General features: G+C 53.3%; 2 protein-coding genes across 4 annotated transcripts in view; one reads left to right on the top strand and one right to left on the bottom strand.

Moving 5' to 3' along the window:
- The first annotated feature begins 1,544 nt into the window (after positions 1-1,544).
- Zbtb17 (zinc finger and BTB domain containing 17) lies at positions 1,545-23,457 on the top strand. The gene is made up of 16 exons (XM_021160276.3): positions 1,545-1,682; positions 4,235-4,321; positions 18,064-18,270; positions 18,809-18,997; positions 19,534-19,674; positions 19,910-20,032; positions 20,480-20,721; positions 20,803-20,945; positions 21,032-21,332; positions 21,589-21,676; positions 21,754-21,870; positions 21,952-22,072; positions 22,204-22,334; positions 22,575-22,784; positions 22,905-22,994; positions 23,074-23,457. The coding sequence occupies exons 3-16, from the start codon at positions 18,066-18,068 to the stop codon at positions 23,355-23,357; spliced, it is 2,385 nt and encodes a 794-aa protein (XP_021015935.1). The 5' UTR covers positions 1,545-1,682; positions 4,235-4,321; positions 18,064-18,065; the 3' UTR covers positions 23,358-23,457.
- Positions 23,458-25,070: 1,613 nt separating this feature from the next.
- The window catches only part of Spen (spen family transcriptional repressor), a 69,645-nt gene continuing 67,639 nt past the window's right edge, over positions 25,071-27,076 (bottom strand). For all 3 annotated transcript variants that reach the window (XM_021160274.3, XM_021160275.3, XM_029475803.2), the window contains 4 exons: positions 26,354-26,854; positions 26,066-26,260; positions 25,634-25,792; positions 25,071-25,285 (listed from right to left, as the gene is read on the bottom strand). In XM_021160274.3, the coding sequence (XP_021015933.1) occupies positions 25,154-25,285; positions 25,634-25,792; positions 26,066-26,260; positions 26,354-26,854 (987 nt within the window). In that variant the 3' untranslated portion in view covers positions 25,071-25,153. The remainder of the gene's footprint in view (positions 25,286-25,633; positions 25,793-26,065; positions 26,261-26,353; positions 26,855-27,076) is intronic.

The raw sequence follows: 27,076 nt of genomic DNA, 5'->3' as shown, positions 1-27,076 counted from the left end.
TTTAGACTTAGGAATTGAGGACACAAGAGAACCATCTGTTCCACTTAGCCATCTCTATTTCCAGTTCCTAAGTATTAATCTTTCCATTTCCACACCCCTGGCCAGGCTATGAATATGACCCATCTAGAAATGACACCACGAATCCCTAGTGTGCAGAGTCAGAGAACTGCCTGTCTCTAGCCTCCGAGTGCCGGGATTAGAGGTGTGCATCACACTCAGCTAAGTCTTTGTTCTTTGAAAAGTTTTCAGTGAAATTATAAGTAACAGTTAATATTCTGCAGTCCTGGCATAGTAATTAAATACAAACCCACCCTGGCTGCCAGCCCTGACCTTCTTCATGCCCTTCCCATATATATCACTTCCTCCCTGGGAATGGAGCCTGCGTTCTCAGTCATGCTAGGCTAGTATTTTACCACTGACCTGCATCTTTAGTTCTAATCTAATTTCCAACCCTCAGGACACTGCAGCCCGAGGTTTCCATATGATAGGTTGACTGGCCAATAAATCCCTGGGATTACAGAATGCACCACTCCTAGATTATTAATGTTTACTTAAATTTTATGTATTTTGCCTGCATGCATGTATGTATGCCTAATTCCTGCAAATAGCAGGAAGCATCAGATCTCTTGAAATTGGAGTCACCATGTGGGTGACTTGAATTGAAGCCAAGTTCTCTACAAGAGCAAAAGTGTCCTTAACCTCTGAGCTATCTCTTCTGCCAGCCCCCTGGCTTTTAGTGTGGTTTTCAAGATAGAGCTTGTGTTCTCATGCTTGTGTAGCAAGCAAGCACTTGGGCCACTGACCTGATCCGCGGGTCAGTAAACAGGGTCTGCAAGAGAGAGCGGGGACAGGGGCAAGAGATGCGTAGAATGGAGACAAGACAGGCTATCCTGATCAAATCTCATTTATTGGAAGGCAACTATGGGTATATATGCACTCGCTGGAGAGTACGGCAGGAGATACTTAACCACAAATCCAGGATATGTAAGAGAAAAACAAGATGTTATCAGAGTGTGTTCAGCTGTGGTGGGCTTCTTGCAAAAAACATCATGGTAGGAAAACAAGTCTCTCGTCAGGGTGGAAAAGTATCACCTGTAAGTAAATAGCCGGAGATGGCTGCAGAGATGACAGCTGCACTGAGTCATTAATTTACCCAGTCCGAGTTGCTGGGTTTGATCCCTAATACTCAAATAAATAATAAATAAATAAATATTACCAAAACCATAACGGGAGTCACAAGTAGGTCCACATCTCTCCTTTGTCACAAAGATGTGTGAGTAATCCTTTTTTGCACCTAAGTTTTCACTCCTTCCAAAGAGAGGAGAAAGAACTCGGTTGTATCGTGTGAGCAATGAGACAATAAACAGTAAAGAGCTTAACACAGAGTCCGGTGCACAGCAAGTGTCGCAGCAGCTCTCTGTGGAGCCGGAAAACAAGGGTTAAAATGGGTCCAACTCCAGAAGAGCACTAACTTTCGGCTGGCATGGCGCATGCGCCTGCCGGCGGTCGCGCACCTCGGACGAGCGCTGCGCCAGCGACGGAAGTCCCAGCCGGGAAGCCAGCGAGGTCGGTTCCGCCCGGCTCTAACATGGCGGCGCCCTTTGTCTGCTGTGAAGCGCTGCCCCCGGCCTTCTCGCGGCCGTGATGCACCTCCATCTGTGGTGGGGTTCGGGACATGGCAGGTGAGGCCCGGGCGGCGCCGGCGGCCCGGAAGTCCCGGGAGGCGGGACCCGAGGCGGCGGGGGACCGAGGCCGCGGGCCGCCCGGACGGTTGTGTGGGGGAGGGGAGGCCCGGGCGGAGGGCGCCGCGGGGCCCCGGGGCGGCGGGAGCGGCCCGGAGGGGTGACCATGCACCCGCGCGGCCGACGGGGCGCGCGAGTCGCCTCCCGGGCTGGGTGACACCGCGGCTGGTGGCATCTCCGCCCCCGCCGCCGGGCTGTCACCGCCCCCTGACCCCGCGCGCCGGCTGCGGCGGGTGGGCGTGCTGCGGCCGCGTGGGGGCGAAGTGCGGGGCGGCGCGGGGCTGGTGGGGGCGACCTGGATGTGTCCCGGACCGGGAGCCGCACTGACCTCCCGTCACAGACCGTTCATTCATTCATCATCCATCCCTCCATCCCGCTTCCCTCGTTTCTCTCCGCCCCTGACAGATCTGAGGACAGAGCAGAAGTGCGGGCGGACTGGGTCCCCGAGTGCGACTAGGGTTCTCAGCTCCAAGCGGAGACTCTCTCTACCCCAGTATCCTCATCTTTAAAACAGGGGTTATAATAAAATCTGTCTTCTGAGATGTGTGAGGGGTTACGTGGTATGTTGTCCAGGGCCTAGCATGGCCAGTTAAGAGCGTGAACGCGTGGAAAGTCCCTTGCTGTTAAGTGTCATCACCGGCATCACCATTCAGAGCTCAGAGACTCACGTGGGAGAAAGAAACGGGCTTTCCAGATGTCAGTGCGCTGCAGGAAGGGAGCCTAACTCGGGGAAACCTTACACAGTTTAGGTAAATCTAGGGAGTCCCCCTGTCCCAGAAAGCTGAGCCGAAAGGTTCCGTGGGGGAGTGAGGCAGAAGGACAAGGGCATCCTAAGTTGAAGGTGTTGTTTGTAAGAATGTTCAAGCTCCTCTTCGTCCATCAGAGGTGGGTGGTAAAGTCAGCAGGCTCAGCTTAAGTCTTTGGGGGATCCTGCAAACCTAGTTCAGCACTTTAACTTTTAGGTTAATGGGAAGGCATTTAAGAAGCCGGTTTATGGACCAGAAAGATGACAGGTTGAGGCAGGCTGAAGAGGCATAAAGGAGTGGGCCTGAAATCAGTTAGAGATTGCTAGATGCTGGGTGGTGGTGGTGAACTTCTTTAATCCCGGCATTTGGGAGGCAGAGACAGGTGGATCTCTGGGTTTGCGGCCAGCCTGGGCTACAGAGAGAGTTCTAGGACAGCCAGGGCTAAACAGAGAAACTCTTGTCTCATGAAACACACACACACACACACACACACACACACAGAGAGAGAGAGAGAGAGAGAGAGAGAGAGAGAGAGAGAGAGAGAGAGAGAGAAAAGACTAATTTAGGTCTAAGGGTGGCCTTGAGTAATTTTAGATTAGATGCAGAGTGGGAGGAGATAATTTTGGAGGTAGAATTGATAAAACTTGGTGACAACTTCAGTGAGAAGCCACAGAGTTATCAGGTTTGTCCCATTCTTCAAACTGTCGTGTGCGTGCAGATCAGAGGACACTTTGATTGGGTTCTCATCTTCTACGGTGTTGAGTCAGAGTCTCTGTCCTTCCTGCTGTGTAGTGTAGCAGGCTAGCTTCCTGCATCCATCCGAGTCTCCTTCCATCTGCCTGGTAGCTCTCCCTGAGAGAGCTGAGATCACAGATGTGCCCCACTGCATTGTGGGCTTTGAGGAATCAGACCCAGGTTGTCAGGCTTGTTGGGCAACCCTGTCCTTTACTGACAGATGTTGGGAGGAAGCAGGTCCTGGAGTACAGTGAATAAGAGGGAAGATTTAGTACTCCCCTCCCCCAAGACAGGGTTTCTCTCTGGAGTCTGGCTGTCCTCGAACTTGGTTTGTAGACCAGGCTGGCTTTGAATTTACAGAGATCCACCTGCCTGTGCCTCCACACCCAGTGGGAAAGATTTAGCTTTAGATGGGTGGGGAATGTGTGCTTGAGCAAAGGGAAGCCTGAGGTGGTGTGTGCCTAGAATCCCAGCACTAGGGAGGCCAAGACAGAACTGTGGGTAGATAGTTCACCGGTGATTCACTATATAGCCGGAGCCACACTGCAAGCTCTAGGCCAGCCTGAGTTGTAGTGTGAGATCCTGTCTCAAGAAACCCAAAACCCCACCAAAAAACGTTGAAGTGACACTCTCTAGTGGTGATCTTATGGCTGGCTTCCCGCAGAGGTCACCTGAGTGGGGGTATGCGTTGGGGTGAGTGCCAGTGTTGTGGACCTCTCAGGGAAGTCCACCTGCACTGAACTGGGTAAGATCACCAGCTGGGCAGGGCTGTCCCAGGACCAAGAGGAGCCTGGGGCCCTGATCATTCTCCTTGTTTCCCAGGCCCAGCACACAGGCTGTTCTACAGCAGGCCGGTACTCATTCATTTACCATAGGTTGAGGGCTTTTGCCAGGCTGCGTACTAAACTCTGCACTTGCTTGACTGATAGATGGGAGGAAGAGCTGACCCTAGAGACTGAGCAGTCCTCTCAGGGCCTCACTGAAGCTTCCTCTCCGGTGTCTTTGATTCAGGTGATGAGCTGGAGGCGGGGAGCCGAGCTGGAGATCCTACAGGCACACTGTCTGAGAAGAGAGCCCCCGGCCTTTTGGAGATCTGAGGTATGTGTGTCTGTGACACTGAAGGATGGAAGCTTGCTCCAGATTGCTATGCACACTCAGCATGGTTCAGACCATCTGGTCAGGACGTTTTTAAGTCAGGTGTGGGGGTACACACCTTTGGTCCTAGCACTTGGGGATTCAGAGGCAGATGAATCTCTGAGTTCAAGGCCAGCTTGGTCTACAAAGCCAGTCCAGGACAGCCAGGGCTGGTTATATGGCTACATTGAGAAACCCTGTCTTGAAAAACCAAAACCAAAACAACTGACCCCCCCCCCCAAAAAAAAAAAAAAAACTCAAGAAAAATCCTGGTAGTAGTTTCATTGTGAAATTGTTGATAAAAAGCTTGCTTTGCTTTTTTTTAAAATAGAGTCTAAATGGTACTTACTCTGTCACCCAGGCTAGCTTTGAGTTCAGGGTGATCCTCCTGCCTCTGCTTCCTAAATTCAGGATTATGGCTGGATCCACTTATTTATTTTTCCCAGCAAAAACTAAAGTGAATTCCTGGGCATGTTTCCCCCCCCCCCCCCTTTTCTTTTTTTCTTTGATCCAGTGTCTCAGGATAGCCCTGGCTATCCTGGATGCTGTTATGTAGTCCTGGCTGACTTCATCTTTCACAGAGGTCTGTTGATGCTTCTCAGGTGCTGGAATTAAAGGTGTGTGTCACCACACCCAGCTTTTATCTTATTTTAAGTAGGTGAAATCTAAAATTCTTTTACAGGGCAGAGGTGTGGCTCACTGGTAGTGCTAGCCTGTTGAAGGCCCTGGGTTCAAGTCTCCAGAGCTGCCAATGAGGAGAATGTCCTAAGAATACGGTGGCTAACATAAAGAACTATTTTTTTTCTGCCCCTTAACTGCTGAGCAGACCACTGTCCCATGAGCTGCACCTGGAACAGCATTTATTTATTTATTTATTATTTATTTATTTATTTATTATATGTAAGTACACTGTAGCTGTCTTCAGACATCCCAGAAGAGGGCATCAGATCTCATTATGGATGGTTGTGAGCCACCATGTGGTTGCTGGATTTGAATTCAGGGCCTCTGGAAGAGCAGTCAGTGCTCTTAACCACTGAGCTCTCTCTCCAGCCCCTGGAACAGCATTTCTTTGGCCATGTTTTTTGCTTAAGTGCAGGCATCCATCCTAAAGGCCCATGCTGGCTCCTCATGGTCCTGCCATTGTATATGAACTTCATTTCTCAAAAAGGGAGAGCGAGCAGGGAACCCGTGTTCACCTGTAAACTTTTTTTTTTTTTTTTTTTTTTTTTTGGTTTTTCGAGACAGGGTTTCTCTGTGTAGTCGTGGCTGTCCTGGAACTCACTCTGTAGCCCAGGCTGGCCTCGAACTCAGAAATCCGCCTGCCTCTGCCTCCCGAGTGCTGGGATTAAAGGCGTGCACCACCACGCCCGGCTACCTGTAAGCTTTTGATGTTGTACTAATCTGGCACTGGATGAGAACCTGGTCCCAGAGTCACAGGGTCCAGAGCATGGGGCCCGGCCATATGCTCTGCAGGAAAGTCCAGTGAGGGGTTGAGTGGCCTGGGTGTGTTCCCAGCCACGGTGCATGGGGTAGATTTGTGGTGGTTGGGCTGGAGTGGCCAGGCTTGTCTATGACTGAGGTATGTTCTGTACCCAGCATGTATCAGACACCACCTGGTGTCTGGCACTTGGTGTGACTGGGTTTCAAAAGCAGGCACTTATAGTCACGGGCAGTGGGATTGGGGGCCTGCCTGATGTCAGAGAGCTGGGCTGAGGCCGTGAAAGTTTAGACTGAATTAATGCTAATGTCCCTGCTGATAGGGAGAGATGGACAGTGAGAACTCTGGTGTGTGGCTCTGTCTAGGGGGCCATTTGTGTCATGGTTAGGACACAGTTTCCCCATCCATAAGTAGGGCTAAGAACCTCCTGTCCTGGGGATGCTTAGAGACATGTATGGGATCTACAGGGTGTGCTGTGGCTTCTTAGCAGGTGTCTCTCTCTGATGTCTCCTGCCGCAAGGTGCAGGGCGACTCAGCCAGGGATTCAAGGAGGAAAGCCCAGACAGCAGCATGGCCTGGTACAGTCCCTCCCCTAGGCAGACCTAGCTGAGTGGCACCTGGAAGGTCGGGACTGCTGTGCCTCTGCTTTTCCCAGGAGTCCCCAGCTTTCTGGTCAGTTTGTAGTCTTTGGACCTTGGGGAATATGCCATGCCCTGAAAAGTCTGCTGCTGGTCTCTCTAGGCGAGGGTCTTGGCCTACTTCCTTCCATCTGAAAGGCTGTCTTAAACTCCCTTAGCTGGGTGGAATCCCTCTGCTTTCCTGGGACTTGGGGCCAGAGGCAGGCCGGCGTCTTGTGAGTTTGAGGCCTGCCTGGTTTTCATAGCAGAGGGAGGAAGCAGAGGATGAGGTCGGAGGGAATGAGGGATACTGCTCATGTCTGCACAGTCCTGAGTCCTGAGGCTCAGCCGCAAGAAGCGAGCCGAGGCAGGTGCAGGCCAGGAGGCAGGCAGGTGCCTCACTGTCACCACACACCTGAAGGATCTGCCGTGGAGTTGGTGCCACCACCCACGTCTTGTCCATTTATCACCCTCCCGTCCATCCCACCCAGCTCAGAGGCCGGAGCTTGAAGAGGGCAGTGCACCTCCATCTGAGCTGGCTGAGGGTCTCAGAGACTCTGCAGTTCGCTGACTCAGTGAGCTGCCTGCCCTTCATGCTGCAGAACTCTGTTTTAGTTCTGGGCGCTGCAGCACTGGGGGGGTAGAACTACATGGCCAATTTTATGCATTTTAATACTCAGGATAATATTGTTTTCTTCATATCAGGTGGGGTTTTTTTTGTTTGTTTTGTTTGTTTTGTTTTTCGAGACAGGGTTTCTCTGTGTAGCCCTGGCTGTCCTGGAACTCACTCTGTAGACCAGGCTGGCCTTGAACTCAGAAATTCATCTGCCTCTGCCTCCCAAGTGCTGGGTTTAAAGGTGTGCGCCACCACGCCTGGCTGTATGTTTGTTTTTAAGTCAGGGTAGTTTAGTAGCCCAGGTTTGCCTCAGACTCTATGTAGCTCAGGCTGGCTTCAAAGGCATGATCCTGCTTCTGGCTTCCTAGTGCTAGGTGTGCCCACCTTGTTGCTGATGTTGCTACACTGTCGTGTGGTGGTGGACAGTGCCCCTACTTCCTCCACCTCCCGGTTGCTCTTGCCTCTTTAATGGTCCACTTTCTGATTTGCATTGTCCTGATTCTTTGTGCAGCAAGAACCACACTTACTTGCCCTTGAGGGTCATCCTCCCTCCAGCCTTTCTGAAACGTCTGTTTCCATCTTATGTCCACTGTTCTATTTGCTTGTCTTTTAAAACGGTTTCTAAATTTCAGTTATGTGGTGTGTGTGTGTGTGTGTAAAGAATGTGTGTGATATTAAGAGGACAGCCTTATGTAGCAGGTTTTCTCCTTTGACCTTCCCATGACCTCCCTTTGACCAGTCTGAAGACAGCATTCAGCACCCCCCCCCCCCCCCGGGTTTGGTGTCTTGATGTTTGGTGGACACTAGCCCACCCTCTTCCCAGCTGAGCAGGTGCTGTCCCTGCCACAGAGCCTGTCTGGGGATATTGTGTTGTTTATCTTGGACACTCACCCTTTGCTATTTAGACATGGGAGTGCACTCATGATTATTGGCCTTTTTTTCCATTGGGATGCATGCTCTCTACTTCCATGATAAAAAGAAATTCTTTGTTTCTTTAGATTTTTAATTTTTTTTTTTAATATTTATTTATTTATTATATGTAAGTACACTGTAGCTGTCTTCAGATGCACCAGAAGAGGGCATCAGATCTCATTACGGGTGGTTGTGAGCCACCATGTGGTTGCTGGGATTTGAACTTCGGACCTTTGGAAGAGCAATCGGGTGCTCTTACCTACTGAGCCATCTCACCAGCCCTAGATTTTTAAATTTTACATATGGGTGTTTTGCCGGCATGTATATCTGTACCACGTGCATGCCTGGTGGAGGTCAAAGAGGGCATCAGATCCCTGGAACTGGTGTTACAGGTGGTTGTGGACCACTATATGGGTGCTGGGAATCAAACTTAGGTCCTCTGCAAAGAGATTCTATCCACTGAGCCTCTCTCCAACTGGAAAAGAAATTCCCTGTTTTCACGTAATTCATCAGTCCTATCTTTGGTGCCAGCACTTTCTGCTTAGTTAAAAGAACTTCATAATGGCTGTGGTACCTTCTGTATCTCAGCCTGATACTGGGAGGCTGAGGAGAGATCTTCCAGACCCGCCTGTGGTGTTTAATGAGACCTTATCCAGATGAGGGTGGGGCTATCTCATTTCCTCTTTATCTAGGGTTTAAAGCTGTTTCTCCTCTCCTGAGTTTGTTTCCATAGAATTGAACATCCCACTTCACTTCTTTTACTATGTTTATAGTACCTCCCTTTCCCCTCCCCTCCCCTCCCCTCCCCTCCCCTCCCCTCCCCTCCCCTCCCCTCCTCTCCCCTCCTCTCCCTTCCCCTCCCTCTTTCTCTTTGAGGTAGAGTTTCTCAGTGTAGCCCTGGCTGTCCTGGAACTAGAATTTCAAGAGTCTACCTGCCTCTGCCTCCCAAGTGCTGGGATCAAAGGTGTGCGCCGCCACCGCCCAGCTCAGTTGTCTTTCTGGCCTCTGCCTCACAAATACAGTGGTTACAGGTGTGTGCCCTCATCCCTGGCTGGCTTTGTTTCTTGTTTTTTATTTTATTTTGTGTGTATGGGTGTTTCCCCTGCATGTATGACTGGGTACCATGTCTGCTTAGTGCCTGAAGAGATCAGAGGGCATTGGATTGAAGTTACAAGTGGTTGTAAGCTGCCTCCCTCTCCCAGTCCCTGCTGGTGATTGTACCTGGGCTCTGAAAGCCCCAAGCCGCCTCTCCAGGCCTGGTTTTTGTTGTTTGTTTGGGTATCTCTGAGACAGGGTTTCTCTGCATAGCCCTGGCTGGCCTAGAACTCATGCTATAGAGCAGGCCTGTGTCCAGGTATCTGCCTGCCTCCCGGTACTGGGATTAAAGGGCGCCACCACTCTGGCTCCTGGATTTTGTTTTCTGAGGCAGGATTTTGCTGCAGAGACCAGACTGTCCTTGAACTCCTTGTCCTCCTGCCTCAGCGCCAAGCGCTGGCATTACACGTGTACATCACCATGACCTGGAACTGTTGGCAGCCCTAAGACAATATAAAGTTAAAACAGTTGCTGAGTACTGGCTCCTCACTCTGTCCTCACTGAGGCTTCTGCCCTACTTCACGTGCTGGTCGGAGTCACACTCAGGAGTGGATTCGGTCCTTTAACATTTATTAAATCTTAACCACCCTAGAAGGGACCTTGGCATTCAATCTTATGTAGAACAAAAGCCCAGGAAAAGTCTGCACGTGAAGAAGGCGTGCCACACCGAGGGCCACCAGGTCTTACTCTGCTCTTTTTTCTTTGGAGATGAGATTGCGAGGTCTGACCTGGCTTTGAGTTCCTGACTGTCCAGCCTTCCCCGCCATGTGCTGAGAGTGCAGTGTGCGGGACACATGTGTCAGCACGTTAGTTATATGTAATGATTTCATTCCTCACCTTATACATGTGCACATTGTGTCCCATCATGTCCCCCCCTCTCTCCCTCCCCTTCTTCCTAGCACCTAGCTTTTATACCCCTTCCCCCCCTTTCATGCCTGCTCCTTCCCTCTCCCCCCTCCTCTTTAACCCAGTAAGTGTAATTAAGGTTGCTTACAGGAACATGGGTGAGGAGTTATTTACAGGTGCACGAACATTTCTTTCTAGGGACCATTAGTGTCTTATGACCCTCAGAGGGCTGGCACCTCACGAGCCCCTCGTCTCTCCATCGCAGGATGTTGATGGGTCTGGTGGTCACAGCTTTGTGAGCACAAGAGTGCCAGGGCCGTGTCATGATCCATTGGCTTCACCCTCCTCAGACTCTTCCATCCCTCTGCCCTCCCCTCCCCTGAAGGGTGATGCAGGTACCCAGCTGTGGCTGACTTGCCTCACTTGCACACATTAGGAGTTACTGCTGCCCACTCCCAAAGAACCTTGTCTGCTGGCAGCACCGATCTCTGTGCAGTAACAGAGGTATTGGAAGGGAATCTCGTGGCCATGTCTATTTTTTTTTTTTAAGATTTATTTATTATTATAAGTAAGTACACTGTAGCTGTCTTCAGACACACCAGAAGAGGGCGTCAGGTCTCATTAGGGATGGTTGTGAGCCACCATGTGGTTGCTGGGATTTGAACTCTGGACCTTCAGAAGAGCAGTCGGGTGCTCTTACCCACTGAGCCATCTCACCAGCCCTCATGGCCATGTCTAATCCACTTAGGAAAGCGGCAGCAGCTTCCCTCTGACCTCTCCAGCCCCAAGCTTCCGACCAGGATTACAGCACCAAGTGTGAGTTCCCTTCTGGGAAGCATCTCAGCCACTCAGGAAGCTTTTGGTTAGCCATAACAGACTCGCACTGGTACGGCAGTGGGCCTTTCTTGGTGCTCAGTGAGGAGTGTGTTCCCTAGGGACGTTCCATAGCTGAGCACGGCCAGCCGGGCTGATGCTCTCCCCAGTAGTCTCCTAGCACCTTCTTGACACCACGAGGGTGGGCTAGCCAGCAGGGAGGAGGCTTCTGTCTCAGTCCAGCTTGGCTTCTCCTGTCCTGCAGCCAGAGCATGTGTGATCTTCATCAATAGCATCCTACCATCGAGCTTGGCTGGGCCATCACAGCAGTAGCATGCGCTTGTGTGTGTGTGTGTGTGTGTGTGTGTGTGAGAGTGTGTGATGGAATACCATTCAGCTCTAAAGGAAAATGAGATCATAGACTATAGGTGACAGTTGGTGTCCTTTCTCTGTGGGATGGCCATGCTGTGTCTTTCCTCAGTGAAGCCTCTTTGCTTGTTTTTTTTTTTTTTTTTGGCTTTTCGAGACAGGGTTTCTCTGTGTAGCCCTGGCTGTCCTGGAACTCACTTTGTAGACCAGGCTGGCCTCGAACTCAGAAATCCGCCTGCCTCTGCCTCCTGAGTGCTGGGATTAAAGGCGTGAGTCACCACGCCCGGCTCTTTGCTTGTTTTTTGTTGTTATTTTGACACAGAGCCTCCCAGGATAGCTCAGGCTGGCCTTGAACTAACTTCACTGCTCTCCCCTGTGCCTCCTGGTGCTCCGGTTTTACAGGTGTCTTCTACACCAGCCTTGTGGTACCAACCCCGAGTGAGTGTCGGGATACACCCTTAATACCTTAAAGGTTTTGTGATGGAAAAGGTCTCTGACTGAGGAAATACCCAGCCTAGCCCACCCCCTTCTTCTGTAACTGCCTCTGTTTTACTCTTTAAGTGGTAAAACAGCAAGGTTTCGGGCAACTGTCCCCATGAGCTCGTTTTGAGAGGAGTGCCTTCACTGTTTTCTCTTCTTCTCAGGAGCCCTGCAGGATGTGGGTGTCTCTCAGAGCATGATTCAGTCACACTGTGACTCAGCAGCGAAGTGCTCAGGACCGTGCTGAACATGGCAGGGGCCCCGAGCCCCTCAAGGGAGAGGTGCTTCCCTGTTCTGTGGCGGTCTGTGGAGGGCGGAGACTAAGCTCCTCCAGTGTCGGCAGGGGGCTGTTACCAGTTTTTCAGGTTCCAGCCATTCTGTTGAAAACTTTGTCATGTCAGCTTTATTTATTTATAAGGCAGGGCCTGACAGCCCAGGCTTGCCTCAGACTCTGTAGTGAGGATTTTGGGAATGGCCTGACACTCGGGTTTGTACAGTGCTAGGGACTGAACCCAGAGCTTTGCGCATGCTACAGAAGCACTCTGCCAACTGCCCGAGGCAGCTGCAGCCATCAGTTGGCAGGCTCTGGTCTGCTGGCTGTTCGTGGCCTGTGGAGGATAAGCCGTGCCCCAGCTTGGCTGGCACAACCCAGTCTGTCCCTGCACCTTCGTTTCCTGACACTCTTCCCTCGTTCTTTTCTTTTTAAAAAAAATACATTTATATGTTTGTGTGCGTGTGCATGTGCGTGTGTGTGTGTGTGTGTGTATGTGTGTCCGTGTGTGTGCTATGATGTACATGCAGGGTTCAGAGGATAATTGGCTGGGGCTGGTTCTGTCGGGCCATGTGAACTGTGGGGGGTGAAACTCAGGTCACCAAGCTGACAGAAGCGCCCTTAGCCCCTAGCCATATGCTGGCCTGCTTCTTGCTTCATCCACTGTCCCCTCCTTTAGTGCTTACAGTTGCCTGACAAGGTTCTTGTTTCTCCTCTTCTCAGGGAATGTGCCCCCATGCCAGCTTCTCATGACAGAACTTGTGTGCCCTCCTCTGCTTCCCCCTAACGGCTTCTTCCCTTCACAGCCCACTGCTGTGGCAACAGCTAATTACATCAGCTCCTACATACGCTGCTGTTTGTTTTCTCAAGACAGTCTCTCTGTGTAGCCCTGACTGTTCCTGTAGACCTGTCTGTAGACCAGGCTGGCCTCTCTTAACTGGAACATGGCTGCTGGCTTTCTTGCTCCCTGACTGTCCTTCAGCTGCTGCCTGGTCCTTTCAGAGTATTGCCAGTCAGTTTTCAGTTCTCCCAAGGCTTTTAAAGAAAAGTGTCTTTAGAAGAATCTTGGGTAAAATGGTTACCATGCACGACACTTTGAAAGAAAGGGCATTGCCATCTGCCCATGGCGCCATACTGGTTCCTGGGTCTTGGGTTTGCAGTGGTGCAGCTTCCTCTTGCACCTGCTTCCAGGTCTTTGTTTAAATTCTCCCTCCTCAGGGAGGTCCTCCTCATTCCAGCTGACTGTCAGGTAGTTCACCTGACTCTGCACAGCACTTGATACCGCATTACATGTGGTATCATTGCCGGTTAACCTTCTTCCCCTTCCTCGAGCGGGAGGCTCAAAGCTACAGTGCTTCCCTCAGGTGAGCGCAGAGAGGAGCATCAAGCCACTTGCTCTTTGTTTTCCGTGCCCAGTCTGCTTTATGAGCTGCGGGGTCACCAGTTGATAACTACAGGCGCCCGTTAGGGAGCTGGGCTGCCCTACTGATCTTTGCCCATCCAAGTTCACAGCTTGTTTCTCAAATGCTTCTCTTGCTCTTAGTTGTGTTCTGTGTTGCTGTAACAGAGTACCTTGGGCTGGGCAGATTAAGCAGGTGTAGTTCTTATAGTTCTAGAGGTTGGGACAAACAGGATCAGGATGCTGGTCTCTGCTTGTGAGATGGGAAGACTAGGAGGCCAAGATGATCCTTGGCTCCATCACAAGTTCAAAGCCAGCCTGAACTCATGTGACTGTGTCTCAAGAAATGAAAGTGAACAAAAGGCCAGCGCCTGCTCTGCTCCCTCTTGATGACTGTGAGGACGAGTGAGACCCCCCAGTAGACAGCCTGCCCTGGTGGCACCCAGCTGCTGTCCCAGCAGTGGGAGGTGCAGGAGGAGGGCTATGAGGTCAGGGTTAGTCTGTGCTGCACAGTGAGTCTGAGCCGCTATTTTATGTATATGAGTACACTGTAGCTGTACTGATAGTTGTGAGCCATCATGTGATTGCTGGGAATTGAATTCAGGACCTCTGCTTGCTCAGGCCCAAAGATCTATTTATTATTATATGTAAGTACACTGTAGCTGTCTTTAGACACACCAGAAGAGGGAGTCAGATCTCATTACAGATGGTTGTGAGCCACCATGTGGTTGCTGGGATTTGAACTCAGGACCTTTGGAAGAACAGTCAGTGCTCTTAACTGCTGAGCCATCTCTCCAGCCCGGAATTTGCTTTTTATAATTACAGAAAACACTGTGGATTCAGGACTGGTAAACTTACATTAGGTCAGGGTAGCACTATCAGTAGAGGGTGATGTATTGGAAGGTGGAGTTCCAAGCAGGCCTGGAAGTTTCTATAAAGTTCTGCATGCTTAGACCAGGAGACTGGGGTCTGGCACTTAGGGCCCTGGGTTTGATCCTAGCACTCTCTCCCCTCATTCACTGAAGAAGGGTTATCTTTCTAGATGGAGAGAGAGTGTGTGTGTGTGTACATACATCTGTATATCGGGAAAACCTGCTAAAAATGGGAGAAACGGTCTCACTACAAGGCGAGCATTTGCTGGACACTGTGGAGCACTGTGGTAGCAGGCGGATAGTCATCTCTGCCAGGTTATACATGCAGAGACAGGCTGGTAGTCGGGCTGGGTGCATAGCTTTCAACCTCCCAAGGAGGCCTTTGTGAACTTGTGCTTCCTTGGTCTGAGCGTACTTAGATCTGTTGAGCCACTTGTCCTTCTGGATGATCAGGAAAGGTGACCTCTCTATGTGGAAGCTGGAACTGGCCAGTCTGTGGGGAGCCAGCGAGGCTCAGTGTGTGTGACTGAGGGAGATTGCTTGCTTGCTTTCTTTCTTTCTTTTTTTAATTTTCTTTGGGTTTTTTCTTTTCTTTTTTTTTTTTTTTTTTTCCGCTTTGTGTGTGTGTGTGTGTTTAGTTTTGGTTTTTTGTTGTTGTTGTTTTTTTTTCCTTTGTGGGAGATTGCTTTCTGTCCAGGGGTGTGGTACCACCCCTCATGCTAGACCAGGGCTGCCAGTGACTTGGATCAGGTTTCAGGGTTTGACAGGCAGGCCATGTGACTTTGGGAGGGAGCTCTGCATCCCCCATCCTGGTGCTTCAGCCAGGCAGTTGGCCTCATGGAGCAGTGTGGCCTCAGGTTTTAACCGTGCAGTCAGTCTGTGTGAAGTGCCTGTCAGCAGAGACCGTTTACCCCTCCTCGATCGGTGCTCTGTTTAGCATGCTGTCCATTTGTCTCAGCACTGCTGGATTGTATTATAGGCATTTTCCAGGTTGTGCTTAGGAGGGGTGATGGGATATGATTGGTGGGTCTAGTCACCCAGAGTGCTCAAGTAAACGGATGTAGGGGCCATGCCATACAGGGACTAAAAAGAGTACTTAGAATATGTCTCTCTGCTTCCTGCTAACAGATGGCTGCTGGGCACTAAGGGCGAACCCCCCACCCCCATTTGAGTTTGTGTAATTAACCTTGTAAAGAATTTGAGCCCCTGCTCCACTGGGGACACTCTGGCCCCTTGGCAGCCAGGGGGAGAACCCGGATTTAGGTCTGGAGAAATTCTCTCTAGTCTTTGCATCTCTGAGGCAGCAACAGAAAAGCCGATGCCCAGAGTGGCTGTGTGCTCAGTGTGCAGGTGAGCAGGGTGTGGTGTTCTGGCTCTGTGACCAGTCAGGCTGCACAACTCAATAGATACTATTTCTCCATTGTTGGAGGGACTGGTTGAGTTGAGCAGAGTGGATTGGAGCTCCAGACCATATGAACTGAGGAGCCTCCAGGGGCCACCCGAGTGTCCCTTTGTCAGGCTAATAGCCCCACTGTAGCTCACTCCCCTGCCCCTGCCCCTGCCCCTGCCCCAGGATCTTAGGAAACTGAGGAGCCACTGACCTTGTGTGGTTGGTACTTGGGCTTTCCTTTTTGTTTGTTTTATTTAGAAGCCGTGAACTTGCTGGGTGTAATGGTAAACACCTTTAACCTCGCATTTGGGAGGCAAAGGCAGCCAGCCAGGTAGGCAGATCTCGGAGCTCTAAGCTAGTCCGGGCTATACAGTGAGACCCTGTCTCAAAACAAACAAACAAAAACCAACTTCAGATGCGCACTGATGGAGTCCCATGGGGCCTGGAGAGCAGCAGCCACACAGGATCTCACAGGATCTCATGGGGTTCTCAGAAGTGGATCCCTCTGGGGTCCACTTACTAAGTCGGGTGCTCTGCTACAGAGTGAGGGCTGCAGAACACAGGGAAACAATGATGACAGGGTCATGGTGGGCCTGGCACTAGGTGAGCACCCTGGACAAAGGAAGGAGGCCGGGGCTCCACCAAGACCGCCGGTTTCCACATCTGCACTCGTCAGTCACTCAGGATCTAGCAAACCAAACGTGGCATGTCAGCTCCCCATCTGCACTCAGGTGGCTCACTGGCTGTGGAGATGGGGACTAGGTCCAGACTAGCCACAGCTTCCCAACCTCAGAAGACGAGGAGCACTCTGGCATGGGGTGTCCACACCTGCTTTGTGCCTTGGTGTGTGCACCCTTCATCTCCTGGGCACCCCAGAAAGGCACTTACCCCCAGGCCTGGGCGTGTGTCTCAGTATCTTACACTCTGAGCAGCAACTCTTGAGATTCACCCTGTCATCCCTTCAGGTCACCAGTGACATGGCGCTCTTTCTGGATTGAGGACTTAGAGCAGTGGTTCTCAACCACTCACGGCCTAGTGACTCTTACACACGGGTCGCCTAAGACAATATTTGCATTAGGAGTCATAACCCAAGAAGATTATAGCTATGAAGAAGAAGTGATGAACATGATGTTATCGTGGGGTTAGCGCGACATGAGCTGTGTCACAGAGCTGCAGCATCCGGAAGGTGGTGAACCCTTAGCTCAGAGAAGGTGCCCAATGGCTTTGCTGTGGGTGTCCTGTGCCTCTCTTGCTTCAGGCTGCCTTCTAGCTGTGGACGTTGGTATTGCCAGGTCCAAAAGCAGTGTCCCTGCTTGGTCCTGGGAGAACATGGCCAGGTCTTCAGTTTGAACTTGCAGTTGGCCTGATACCACTGCCACACTCCCCGTTAGATACTTCCTCTTAGCCCAGCACCTACATATTTTCTTGTTTGAGACAGTGACTCTGGCTGGCTCGGAACTCCTCATCCTCCTGCATCAGTATCCTCCTGCATCAGCGTCGTCCTGCTGAGATTGCAGGCACACACTCAGAAGTTTCCAGAAACCACAGGGCGGTAAATGTGCCTGTGCTGGTGTGAGGGGCATGGCCTGTGTTGGCTCTCCTCAGACGGCCATTGCGGCTCCAGGCTGTAGGCCAGTGACGGCCTGGGATGGTGGCATCAGGAGCAGCCAGTGCACAGTGCCCCAAAGTCACTCGCCTGCTCAGGGGCAGCCTGGTTCCGGAGTGACAGGCTGTTACTGTTCTATGCACTTTAGCCTCACACGGTGCCAGGTTTTATTTTGAAATGTTCCGAAACAAGTTTTTTCTATCAAGAAAAACCCATTTGTTTCCCTAGAAGATTGCTGGTCTTGGGGAGATTCTGCAGTGGGGCGATTGAGTATTTATCTCTGTATAGTTCATAATTGAGGACCAGCCCAGGACCAGCTCTGAAGCCTTGGGACGGCTGTGGGATTTCCTAGCATTAAGGGAGGAGCTCTTGGATCAGGACTCCCCGCTCAGATGCCTCGGCAGGCAGCAGATTGGCCTACCTTATGTAGTGCCCGAGAGGGTGGGAGGAGCTGAGCCAGGGTGGGGTGGGAAAGGCCGGGAAGGAGAGAGACCGAGTAAGATCCCCACCCTAAAGAAGCCAGCCACTGAGTGCACAGGGAACTTCCCAGAGCCTGTGAGAGAGGAGGAGAGAGCCACAGCTGCTGATGGAAGAGCCGCCCGCACTCAAAGCCTTTTATTCTAAGAGTGTGTGTGCTCTTGGGTAACCGTGGTCAACTGGACTGTGAGACCACATAATCGCTTTGCTTCATTTGTTCGCTGTTTTGACCTCTTGGCTCATTACCTAGTGTGTATTCTGCTATGGGGCTATCTTGATACTTTCTGCTGTGGGGAACTTGCTTTGTCGAGTAAGCTTTGGGAATGACTGGGCTGCCTTGGCTTGCAGTAAGTGTCTGGAGTCATCTGCCCTTTTTCGGTAGAAAAGCCTCTCCCATGTTTCATTCTCTGTCTCCTCTGTGAGTCTTACCTGGGCTTGCTTGGCAGTTGGCAGTGAGTTGGGCTGGCATCCTCTCTCGGTGCTGACAGGCTCTGGCTTTCTGCAGCCATGGATTTCCCCCAGCACAGCCAGCATGTCTTGGAGCAGCTGAACCAGCAGCGGCAACTGGGCCTCCTCTGTGACTGCACCTTTGTGGTGGACGGCGTTGACTTCAAGGCTCACAAGGCGGTGCTGGCAGCTTGCAGCGAGTACTTCAAGATGCTCTTTGTGGACCAGAAGGACGTGGTGCACCTAGACATCAGTAATGCGGCAGGTACCATGCCGGGGCCTCGTCACGCATAGCCCTTCTAGGGCAATGCCAGCAGGCCACGTCCCACGTCCCATCTGACCCTGTAGATACCAAGGCGGGAGAGGGACAGATTGACAGTATGCTTAGGGCATGGAGAGAGGAGGACCAGCCTTGTTAGCAGGGTCAGAGCGAGGCAGGCAGGCCCTAGACCTTCCTGAGTCCTCTCTGTGGCCACATCAGTCCTGGAGCTGACAGCTAGACTGTGCAAAGAATGAGGAGTTAGCTGGGACACAGGCTTGAGATGGGGCTGGACTTGAGGGAGGATGGAGCAGTCCTACCATCTGTTTTTGAGATAGTCAAGACACGGTACTCTCCCATTTTATAGATGTGGAAACAGGTGACTGAGAGTTTGGTAGAGCAGGTGAGGAGGTCTGGAAGACCACATTGTCAGAAGGGAGGGATGTCCAGTCCCCTTGTGCATCTTTTTAGAAGCTGTCCCCAGCCCAGCAGACAGGTGGTGAGGCCTTTGAAGTGGGTGTGACAGCCATCCTGTCCTCGACAGGCCTGGGGCAGGTGCTGGAGTTCATGTACACTGCTAAGCTGAGCCTTAGCCCTGAGAACGTGGACGATGTTCTGGCCGTGGCCAGCTTCCTTCAGATGCAGGATATTGTCACAGCCTGCCACACTCTCAAGTCCCTCGCTGAGCCGACCAGCACCACTGGGGAGAGCGCAGATGCCTCAGCTGTGGAAGGTGAGGTCACTGGCTGGCTGCTCCTGAAAAGTGGCTGCTGGAGCTCCTGCCTGCCTCTGGGTCTCCTCACTGGGTCTTGGGTTCCTCATTTACCTTGCCTTCATTGCTGGGGGCGGGGTGGGGGGCACTGCTAAGGTGTGGCTAGCACTTCTGGAAAGGGTCCCCATGCCTACCCCTTTCTACCTCTGGGCAGCAGAGAGCAGGAGCCACACCTCGGCCACACCTGAGCCTGTAGCTGCCCTTTCAGCTCTTTTGGTGTCCTCTTAGGGCATCCTCAGAAGGCCATAGACTCCTATAAGGGGTCAGGTCTCTCCTGTTGAGCACTGGCTCACATCCAGTTCACACTGCCCGTGTAAGATCATCTCACTTGTGCTGTGGAGGCTGCAGGGCTGTGAATCAGTGTCCTAGCCTGAGACGGTCCCTGAACACACTAGAGAAGTACCTAGGGGTCCTGAGGGGCCTCAGAGCCTCCTCATCCCTCTGGAGGATGAAAAACACTTGATGAAAATGACAAGTTTGCTGTGTTCTGTCTCCAGGAGGAGACAAGAGAGCCAAAGACGAGAAGGCCACTGCCACCATGCTGAGCAGGCTGGACCAAGCAAGAGGCAGCTCCTCCACAGGCCCAGGCAGAGAACTCAAGGAGGAGCGGGGTGGCCAGGCAGAAAGTGCATCCAGTGGTGAGTTGTGATCTGGTCTCATGGACAGTTGGAAGGTGGCCCTGCCTGTCACCTGTGCAGCCTGGGCCCCAGGACAGAAAAGGCCTGTGTCTGGGAGGTTGGTGGTATGCACTCCCATAAGTTTCTGGCTCATGTCTAGCTCAGACAGTTTGTTCTGCAGGGCCCATTCCGGCCATGGAAGAGAGCTCTTTGGCCTCTGGACAGAGTCCCAATCCAGCCTCCCGTCCCTCCTCAGGCGCAGAGCAGACGGAGAAGGCAGACGCTCCCCGGGAGCCTCCACCTGTGGAGCTCAAGCCGGACCCCACAAGCAGCATGGCGGCTGCAGAAGCCGAAGCCTTATCAGAGAGCTCAGAGCAAGGTGCCCCTCCCCCAGCCAGGGCTTGTCTCCCTCCACACCCTCGTGGGTCACGGCTCTCTTCTGTCTCTAGCCTGTCCTCTCAGACTCATCCTTCACTTCATCTCTTTGCTTCCTTCACTCTTGAGCTGTCTTCATTGCCAGTCCCCATCCCCTGCTCGTTCCTGTTGTTAGTGTGGAAGCGTCCTGACACAGTCCTGGAGCTTCCTGCTCAGCCCTGCCTGCGCACGACACATGGTGTGCCATGTTGCCCAGAAACCTCACAAGGACTTGATTGCCTGAAAATGCCCACACACATTTGCCTGCGGTGGCATACTCTCTAAGTGGGCACTACTAATGTTTCAGATCCTGGAGTCACTGTCACCTAAAGAAGTGAGGGGGAACTTGGGCCAGACCCAGAAAGTGCTCTGGTCTCAGCCACGCCCTCAGTACCTGCTCTTTTCTGTGCAGAAATGGAAGTGGAGCCAGCCAGCAAAGGAGAAGACGGACAAGAGGAAGAGGGTGCAGGGCCTGCCACAGTCAAGGAAGAGGGGATGCTTCTGGATAACGGGGAGCCTCCTGAGGAGAACGAAGAGTCTGCCGGCACAGATTCTGGGCAGGAGCTTGGCATGGAGGGTCAGAACCTGCGCTCGGGCACCTACGGGGATCGCACTGAGTCCAAGGCTTACGGCTCCATCATCCACAAGTGCGAGGTGCGGGGCCGTGGGCGGTGCCAGCCCTGAGCCTCCAGGGTCTCTGCAGCCCCTCACGCACCCTTCCTGCTGCGCCTGCAGGACTGCGGGAAGGAGTTCACGCACACAGGGAACTTCAAACGGCACATCCGCATCCACACGGGCGAGAAACCTTTCTCATGCAGGGAGTGCAGCAAGGCTTTCTCGGACCCCGCAGCGTGCAAGGCTCACGAGAAGACACACAGGTACCCACCTTGTCTCCTCCAGACTGGGCGCCTGTTTGGGACCCTGCGGCACCCCTTCCTGTCACCTAGCACCTTCTGACCCACAGCCCGTTGAAACCCTATGGGTGTGAGGAGTGTGGCAAGAGCTACAGGCTCATCAGCCTGCTGAACCTGCACAAGAAGAGGCACTCCGGGGAGGCGCGCTACCGCTGCGGGGACTGTGGCAAGCTCTTCACCACTTCAGGCAACCTCAAGCGCCACCAGCTGGTACACAGTGGCCAGAAACCCTACCAGTGCGACTACTGTGGCCGCTCCTTCTCTGACCCCACCTCTAAGATGCGCCACCTGGAGACTCATGACACCGACAAGGAGCACAAGTGTCCTCACTGCGACAAAAAGTTCAACCAGGTGTGCACCCTCCTGAGCACCCTCCTGAGCTCCCAGCGATAGCACTCAACAGCCACTGTCTATGGACAGGGACTCTCCTAGGATGGTCCCCCGGAGGGCTGTGGTTGCTTTTCCTTCCAGTGCTGGGACCTGGGCTTCTATCAGGAATAGAGCCCTGCCCCGTGGGGAAACCAGGAAGGCCGTTATTCCCTTGCTCACGGGGTTGGGGAGAAACCAGGGTCCAAGGGAACCCTTCTGAGCCCCTGTCTGGGTGCAGGTGGGGAACCTGAAGGCCCACTTGAAGATCCACATTGCCGATGGCCCTCTCAAGTGCCGGGAGTGCGGGAAGCAGTTCACCACCTCAGGTAGGCCCAGAGCACCCTTTCCCAAGGCTTGCCCCCGGCCCTCACAGTGCAGCACATGTCTCGCCTTTTATCCAAAGGGAACCTCAAGCGGCACCTGCGGATCCACAGCGGGGAGAAGCCGTACGTATGCACCCACTGTCAGCGGCAGTTTGCCGACCCAGGCGCGCTGCAGCGGCACGTCCGGATCCACACGGGTGGGTGAGGAGGCCATGTGTGGGCTGTGGAAGGGGAATGGGGAGCCAAGCGGGTGCTAGTGCCATGTGCCTCTGCCCCAGGTGAGAAGCCGTGCCAGTGTGTGATATGTGGTAAGGCCTTCACCCAAGCCAGCTCCCTCATCGCCCACGTACGCCAACACACGGGGGAGAAGCCCTACGTCTGTGAACGCTGTGGCAAGAGGTAGCAACCTGCCACCCCAGGGAGAGTGAGGACAAATCTCAGGCTGTGTCCCAGAGTGGTGGGAACCTCCAAATCCCTCCACACTGAAGCTCCCGTGGGTCAACATGAGCCCCTTATTTGTGACCTTGTAGATTTGTCCAGTCCAGCCAGTTGGCCAACCACATCCGTCACCATGACAACATCCGACCACACAAGTGCAGCGTGTGTAGCAAGGCCTTCGTGAATGTGGGGGACCTGTCCAAGCACATTATCATCCACACCGGTGAGCGCCCGCCATGTCCCTGCCTGCGTGGGACCCCGGGGGAGGGTGGAGGTAGAGAGCCCCATGCCACACTTGCTCAGCAGGGAGCCTTGAGGTGCACATGTGGACTCCACCTGCCTTCTGGGAGGAGGGTGCACTCGGGCTTCTGGTGGCTGCCTTAGAGAACTTGCTAGAAAAGCTGGGGCTGCTGGGTACTGGGAGGCCTGCAGGTGGCAGGAGGGTAACTTGCCTCCCCACCAGGAGAGAAGCCTTATTTGTGTGACAAGTGTGGCCGTGGTTTCAACCGGGTAGACAACCTGCGTTCTCATGTAAAGACCGTGCATCAGGGCAAGGCGGGCATCAAGATCCTGGAGCCAGAAGAGGGTGGTGAGGTCAGCGTGGTCACTGTGGACGACATGGTCACCCTGGCCACTGAGGCTCTGGCAGCGACAGCGGTCACTCAGCTCACAGGTGTGCACTGTGGGCAGGGCAGCAGGCAGAGGGCAGCTACAGCAGCTGGCCTCAGTGGCAACAATGGGGTAGCTCCTTGTGGCTTCTGCCTCAGACCCTCCCTGCTGATTCTGCCCACAGTGGTACCAGTGGGGGCCGCAGTGACAGCTGACGAGACGGAAGTACTCAAAGCTGAGATCAGCAAAGCTGTCAAGCAAGTGCAGGAAGAAGGTGAGAGGGGCAGTCTGGGGCATGAACGCCAGTGGACCCAAGGTCCTTCCTATCCTGACCACAGCCCCCACCTCCACAGACCCCAACACCCACATCCTCTACGCTTGTGATTCCTGTGGGGACAAGTTCCTGGATGCCAATAGCCTAGCCCAGCATGTTCGGATCCACACAGCCCAGGCACTGGTCATGTTCCAGACGGATGCGGACTTCTACCAGCAGTATGGGCCAGGCAGCACGTGGCCAGCCGGGCAGATGCTGCAGGCTGGAGAGCTCGTCTTCCGTCCTAGGGATGGGACTGAGGGCCAACCCACACTGGCAGAAAGTCCACCCACAGCTCCTGATTGCCTACCACCTGCCGAGTGAGCAGGTGGCCGCTGACTGTTTATTTAAGGATGGATGGCACCCTAGGACTCAGAAGGCGCTCCTGCCCATTCCCTAGAGAGAATAAATGATTATTTTCTAATGTTGCCTGTGTTCCCTGTGTCACCAGTAGGTGAGGAACAGGCACCTATACAAGTGACAGTTTAATAGCTTCCTAGGATGTCCTGCTGTCCCTCATGCAAAGTGGAGCTTCGTACTGTCCTAAGCTATTCAGCCACAGGTGGTGCCCCATAGCTGGCGTGCATCGTGACTTACCCAAGAGGCCGGTACCAGGGTCCAGCCAGAGCAGCCACGCAGGGACAGACCACCGGCTGGCTCCTCAGTGAAGTAAGGCCTGGTACCTGCTTTACCTAGGCCACAGCACAGCGCCGTGCTGTGGCAGTACTTACTGCTGCATGCCGTGTGCTACCAGGCTGGCAAGGGGACAGGAAGGGAGCAGGGGCCCCATGGACCTGGGCAGGCCTGCTCTATATAGTCCCAACTGCATTCCCCAGAAAACGTTGGTGCCTCGGCTTCTTCTTGAGGGTAGGTACAGAATTAGCCCCAGAAATAGTGGGCTCCTGGCCACTACAGGGAGGGATGGCACCAGCAGGAGCCAGCCAGAGGACTGAGAAAAGAAAGGGTCTCAGTATGCACCGGAGTCTGAGGTGCCGTCCCAGTGGCCTAGGCTGAGCACAGGGGAAAGGGTCCTGGTTCCCAGATGTGGGGTGGGGTCTGCTGTGCAAGTCAAGAAACCGAGGCGCTCACTGAGTGACAACCACCTTCACACCTGAGGTGTTTTGTATTTTTTAATAAAGTTTGTAATCCAATGGACACACAGAACAAAACTGCGCTGAGAAAAACAGTTTCATAAATTAATAAGTGTTAGGAAGTCAGGGAGAGGTCCAGGTCACAGGAGGGAGTGGAGTGGCCGGGTCTCTTGTACAGGTGCTACGCGACAGTTCCATGTTGCAGGAGCAGGGCCCGTGCAGTGACGAAGCGCACTTATACAAATGAGTGACGGTACAAAGTCTGAGTATGAAAATAAGATTTTCTTTGAAAACACATTTTTGGCACAGATTAAAAAAAATGTATGTCAGGGAAATTTGATTTAAGTCAGTATTATATATATTTATATATATTATATATTTATATATACACATCCCAAGTTCTGCACATCCGACCAAGAAAGAAAATCCTTCTGTTCACTGTTACTCAATTGTAAACTGTACATCCGATGAGCTGAAGGTGGTGGTGGTGGTGGTGGTGGCGGCGGTGGGAGAATTAAGAAAGATGACATGTCCCATGAGCAGGGGACGGGAGGAGGAGATGGGGCAAAAACCCACTGAAATGTTCCTTGACCCCAAGGCTTCAGCACGAGTCCCAAGTCCTGCACGAGAGTCCACAGCGTGCTCATGCACACACGTCCAGAGCATCGCAGCCTGTGTTCACTGTGCGAGTCACTAATTTAGTGCAAAGGCTGTTCTATTCTGTTTAACAAAAACAGAAGGATCCCACGGCCCGGTTCCTGTTCTCCAAGTGTGGAGAGAAACCCAGCCCCTAAGGTCTCTACGTCCATGGTTGGTGGTCTGTCCTGGGAGAATTTCATGTAAACATACGAGCAGCACCACCCCCAGAGGAGGTCTATCCACAGAGCTGGGCGGCCGAAGGCGGGGCAGCTGGTGGCGCCTGGCAGCCTGCCCCTCTGCCTGGCTGGGTTGTCCACGGTGTTCATTTTTTTTTTTTTTTTTGCAGCAGAGCCTCAGGAAAATGCCCTGAGGTGGCGACCGTTCAGAGCCTCACACCGAGGCAATGACAATCATGAGGTGAGGAGAGATGTTGGAGATGCTGGCAAGGAGGTCAGGGGCCAGCCGGGAGAGGTGACTCTCAGAGAACTCACAGGGTGGGAAGATCTGCAGCACGTAGGCGGGCTGGAGGAGGAGGAGGAGAGAGAGAGAAAATGGGAGCCACTGTCTTCCGTGACCCTCCCGCCATGCTTGTGCCTGGTAGGCCTTAAGAGGGCCCTGGCAGGGCGTGGTGCCTCGTCACCAGCTCTACAGCTCAAGGTCAACACTACACCTCCTAGCTGTCCCCTATCTCCTCTCTCCGGAATGGGCAACAGGTGACCATTACCCATGTTACTTGCATGCCCACCTCCTTCAGGAACCCCTGGGGTACTCTGGTTAATACTAGAAATATCCATGCCGCCGGAAGTCCAGCCCTCCTGCCCTGCCCTAAACTGGTCCTACCTGTGCGGTAGGGATGGGACAATGACCAACCTGATTGGAGCCAGGGTTGGGAACATTGATAATCCCTGCTGCTTGCTTGGCCTGCAGGTAAGTGATGAAGGCAGCCTTGAGGGACTCGGTCTGGCTCACCACATCCTCCTGGTCACGGCCACAGGGCAGAGCCAGCAGCAGGCAGTAGTCGGTTTCCACCTGGAGCAGAAGGGAATGGTTAGGGACCTCCTGACTAAACAGTGTGTGCCCTAACTAAGTGCTCGAAGGTGCCTGTGTCACAACACACATGTGCACCTGCGAGCATGTGTGTGCACGTGTGAGCGTGCGCACACGAGGTCTGGAGGTATCTCTCTAGCCAAGCAGAGTTTTGCTTCCTGCCCGCCTATAGCGTATCACTGCTGTGCCATCTTGTTCCCCCGCCAGCCCCCTCCTTTGAACTGCATGGGCATTTACCCAGCCCTCGAGTCTTACTGTCATCCTCCTGGCGACCCCTTCTAGCTGCGAGGCCTCTAGTCGCATCCTCTGGGCGATCCGCAGTGGGGGACCACCTTCAGAGAGAGGCAGGGACCGATGAGCCAGGACATTGTTGCCAGAGACGAAGTGGAGCTGCACAGCAGCCGTGTCGTTCTTGAGGGCCAGCAGGCCCTGCCACACGATGGGGTACTTCTGCTTAGCAGGATAAACAAAGCAGAGACAGGGTCATGGCATGCCCAGCATGGCCCACAGCAGCCTGTGTTAACACTTAGAACAGTGTCTCACCTTTAGCAGCTGGACCATATCCACAGGCCGCTGTGGTGTCACGTGTGGACAAGAGTCTTGTTTGGAAGCTGGCTGGACTTCAGCGTGAGGCAGAGCCAGTCCAGGGGGGGTGCTTGGGCCTGAGTTTGCAGGGACAAACAATGGCTGCTTTGGGGCAGCCTGAGAGGAAAGAGGGCTTGGGAGGTCCGGCTTCATGGAGACTGACACAGGGGAGGGGTGGGCTGGCTGGGCTGTTTCCAACGGTGCCCTCTGAACCTGAGCGTGAGGCTCAGATGGCCTGTTTGTGGGGATGGCTGGGAGGCGAGTCTGCTCCACCCCTCCTGTCTGCGTCCCCTTTGCTTCTTGGGAGACCTGAGGAATCTTGCCACTCGGTGGCTGGGCAGGCTGGCTGAGTTGGGAGGGCTGGCAGGGCGGGGCAGGTGGTACAGGCTGCGTGGCCTGTGTAGAGGGGGCAGGCTGTGCAGACTGCGTGGACTGCAAGGGCTCACCTTCAGGGGGCGCCTGGAGATGGAAAGAAGACAAAGGCACAGTCAGAATTGGCAGCACAAAAGCCCCTGCTCCACAGCCCAGAGAGGCCCCTGTGTCTCCCGGGCAGTGCAGCCGGCCTAAGTGATAAGCACCCACCCCGCTTCTCAACCCGCAGGCAGGAGTCGCACACAAAGCACCTCCTATACCCAAGAACTGGCCCGCTCCCCAGCACGCATTTATGAAGCCCCTCTTGAA

Source organism: Mus caroli, unplaced genomic scaffold, assembly GCF_978045245.1.
Source record: "Mus caroli unplaced genomic scaffold, Mus_caroli_1 scaffold_6, whole genome shotgun sequence".
NCBI classification, from domain to species: Eukaryota; Metazoa; Chordata; class Mammalia; order Rodentia; family Muridae; genus Mus; species Mus caroli.
This window is presented reverse-complemented; position numbering and strand designations above follow the sequence as displayed.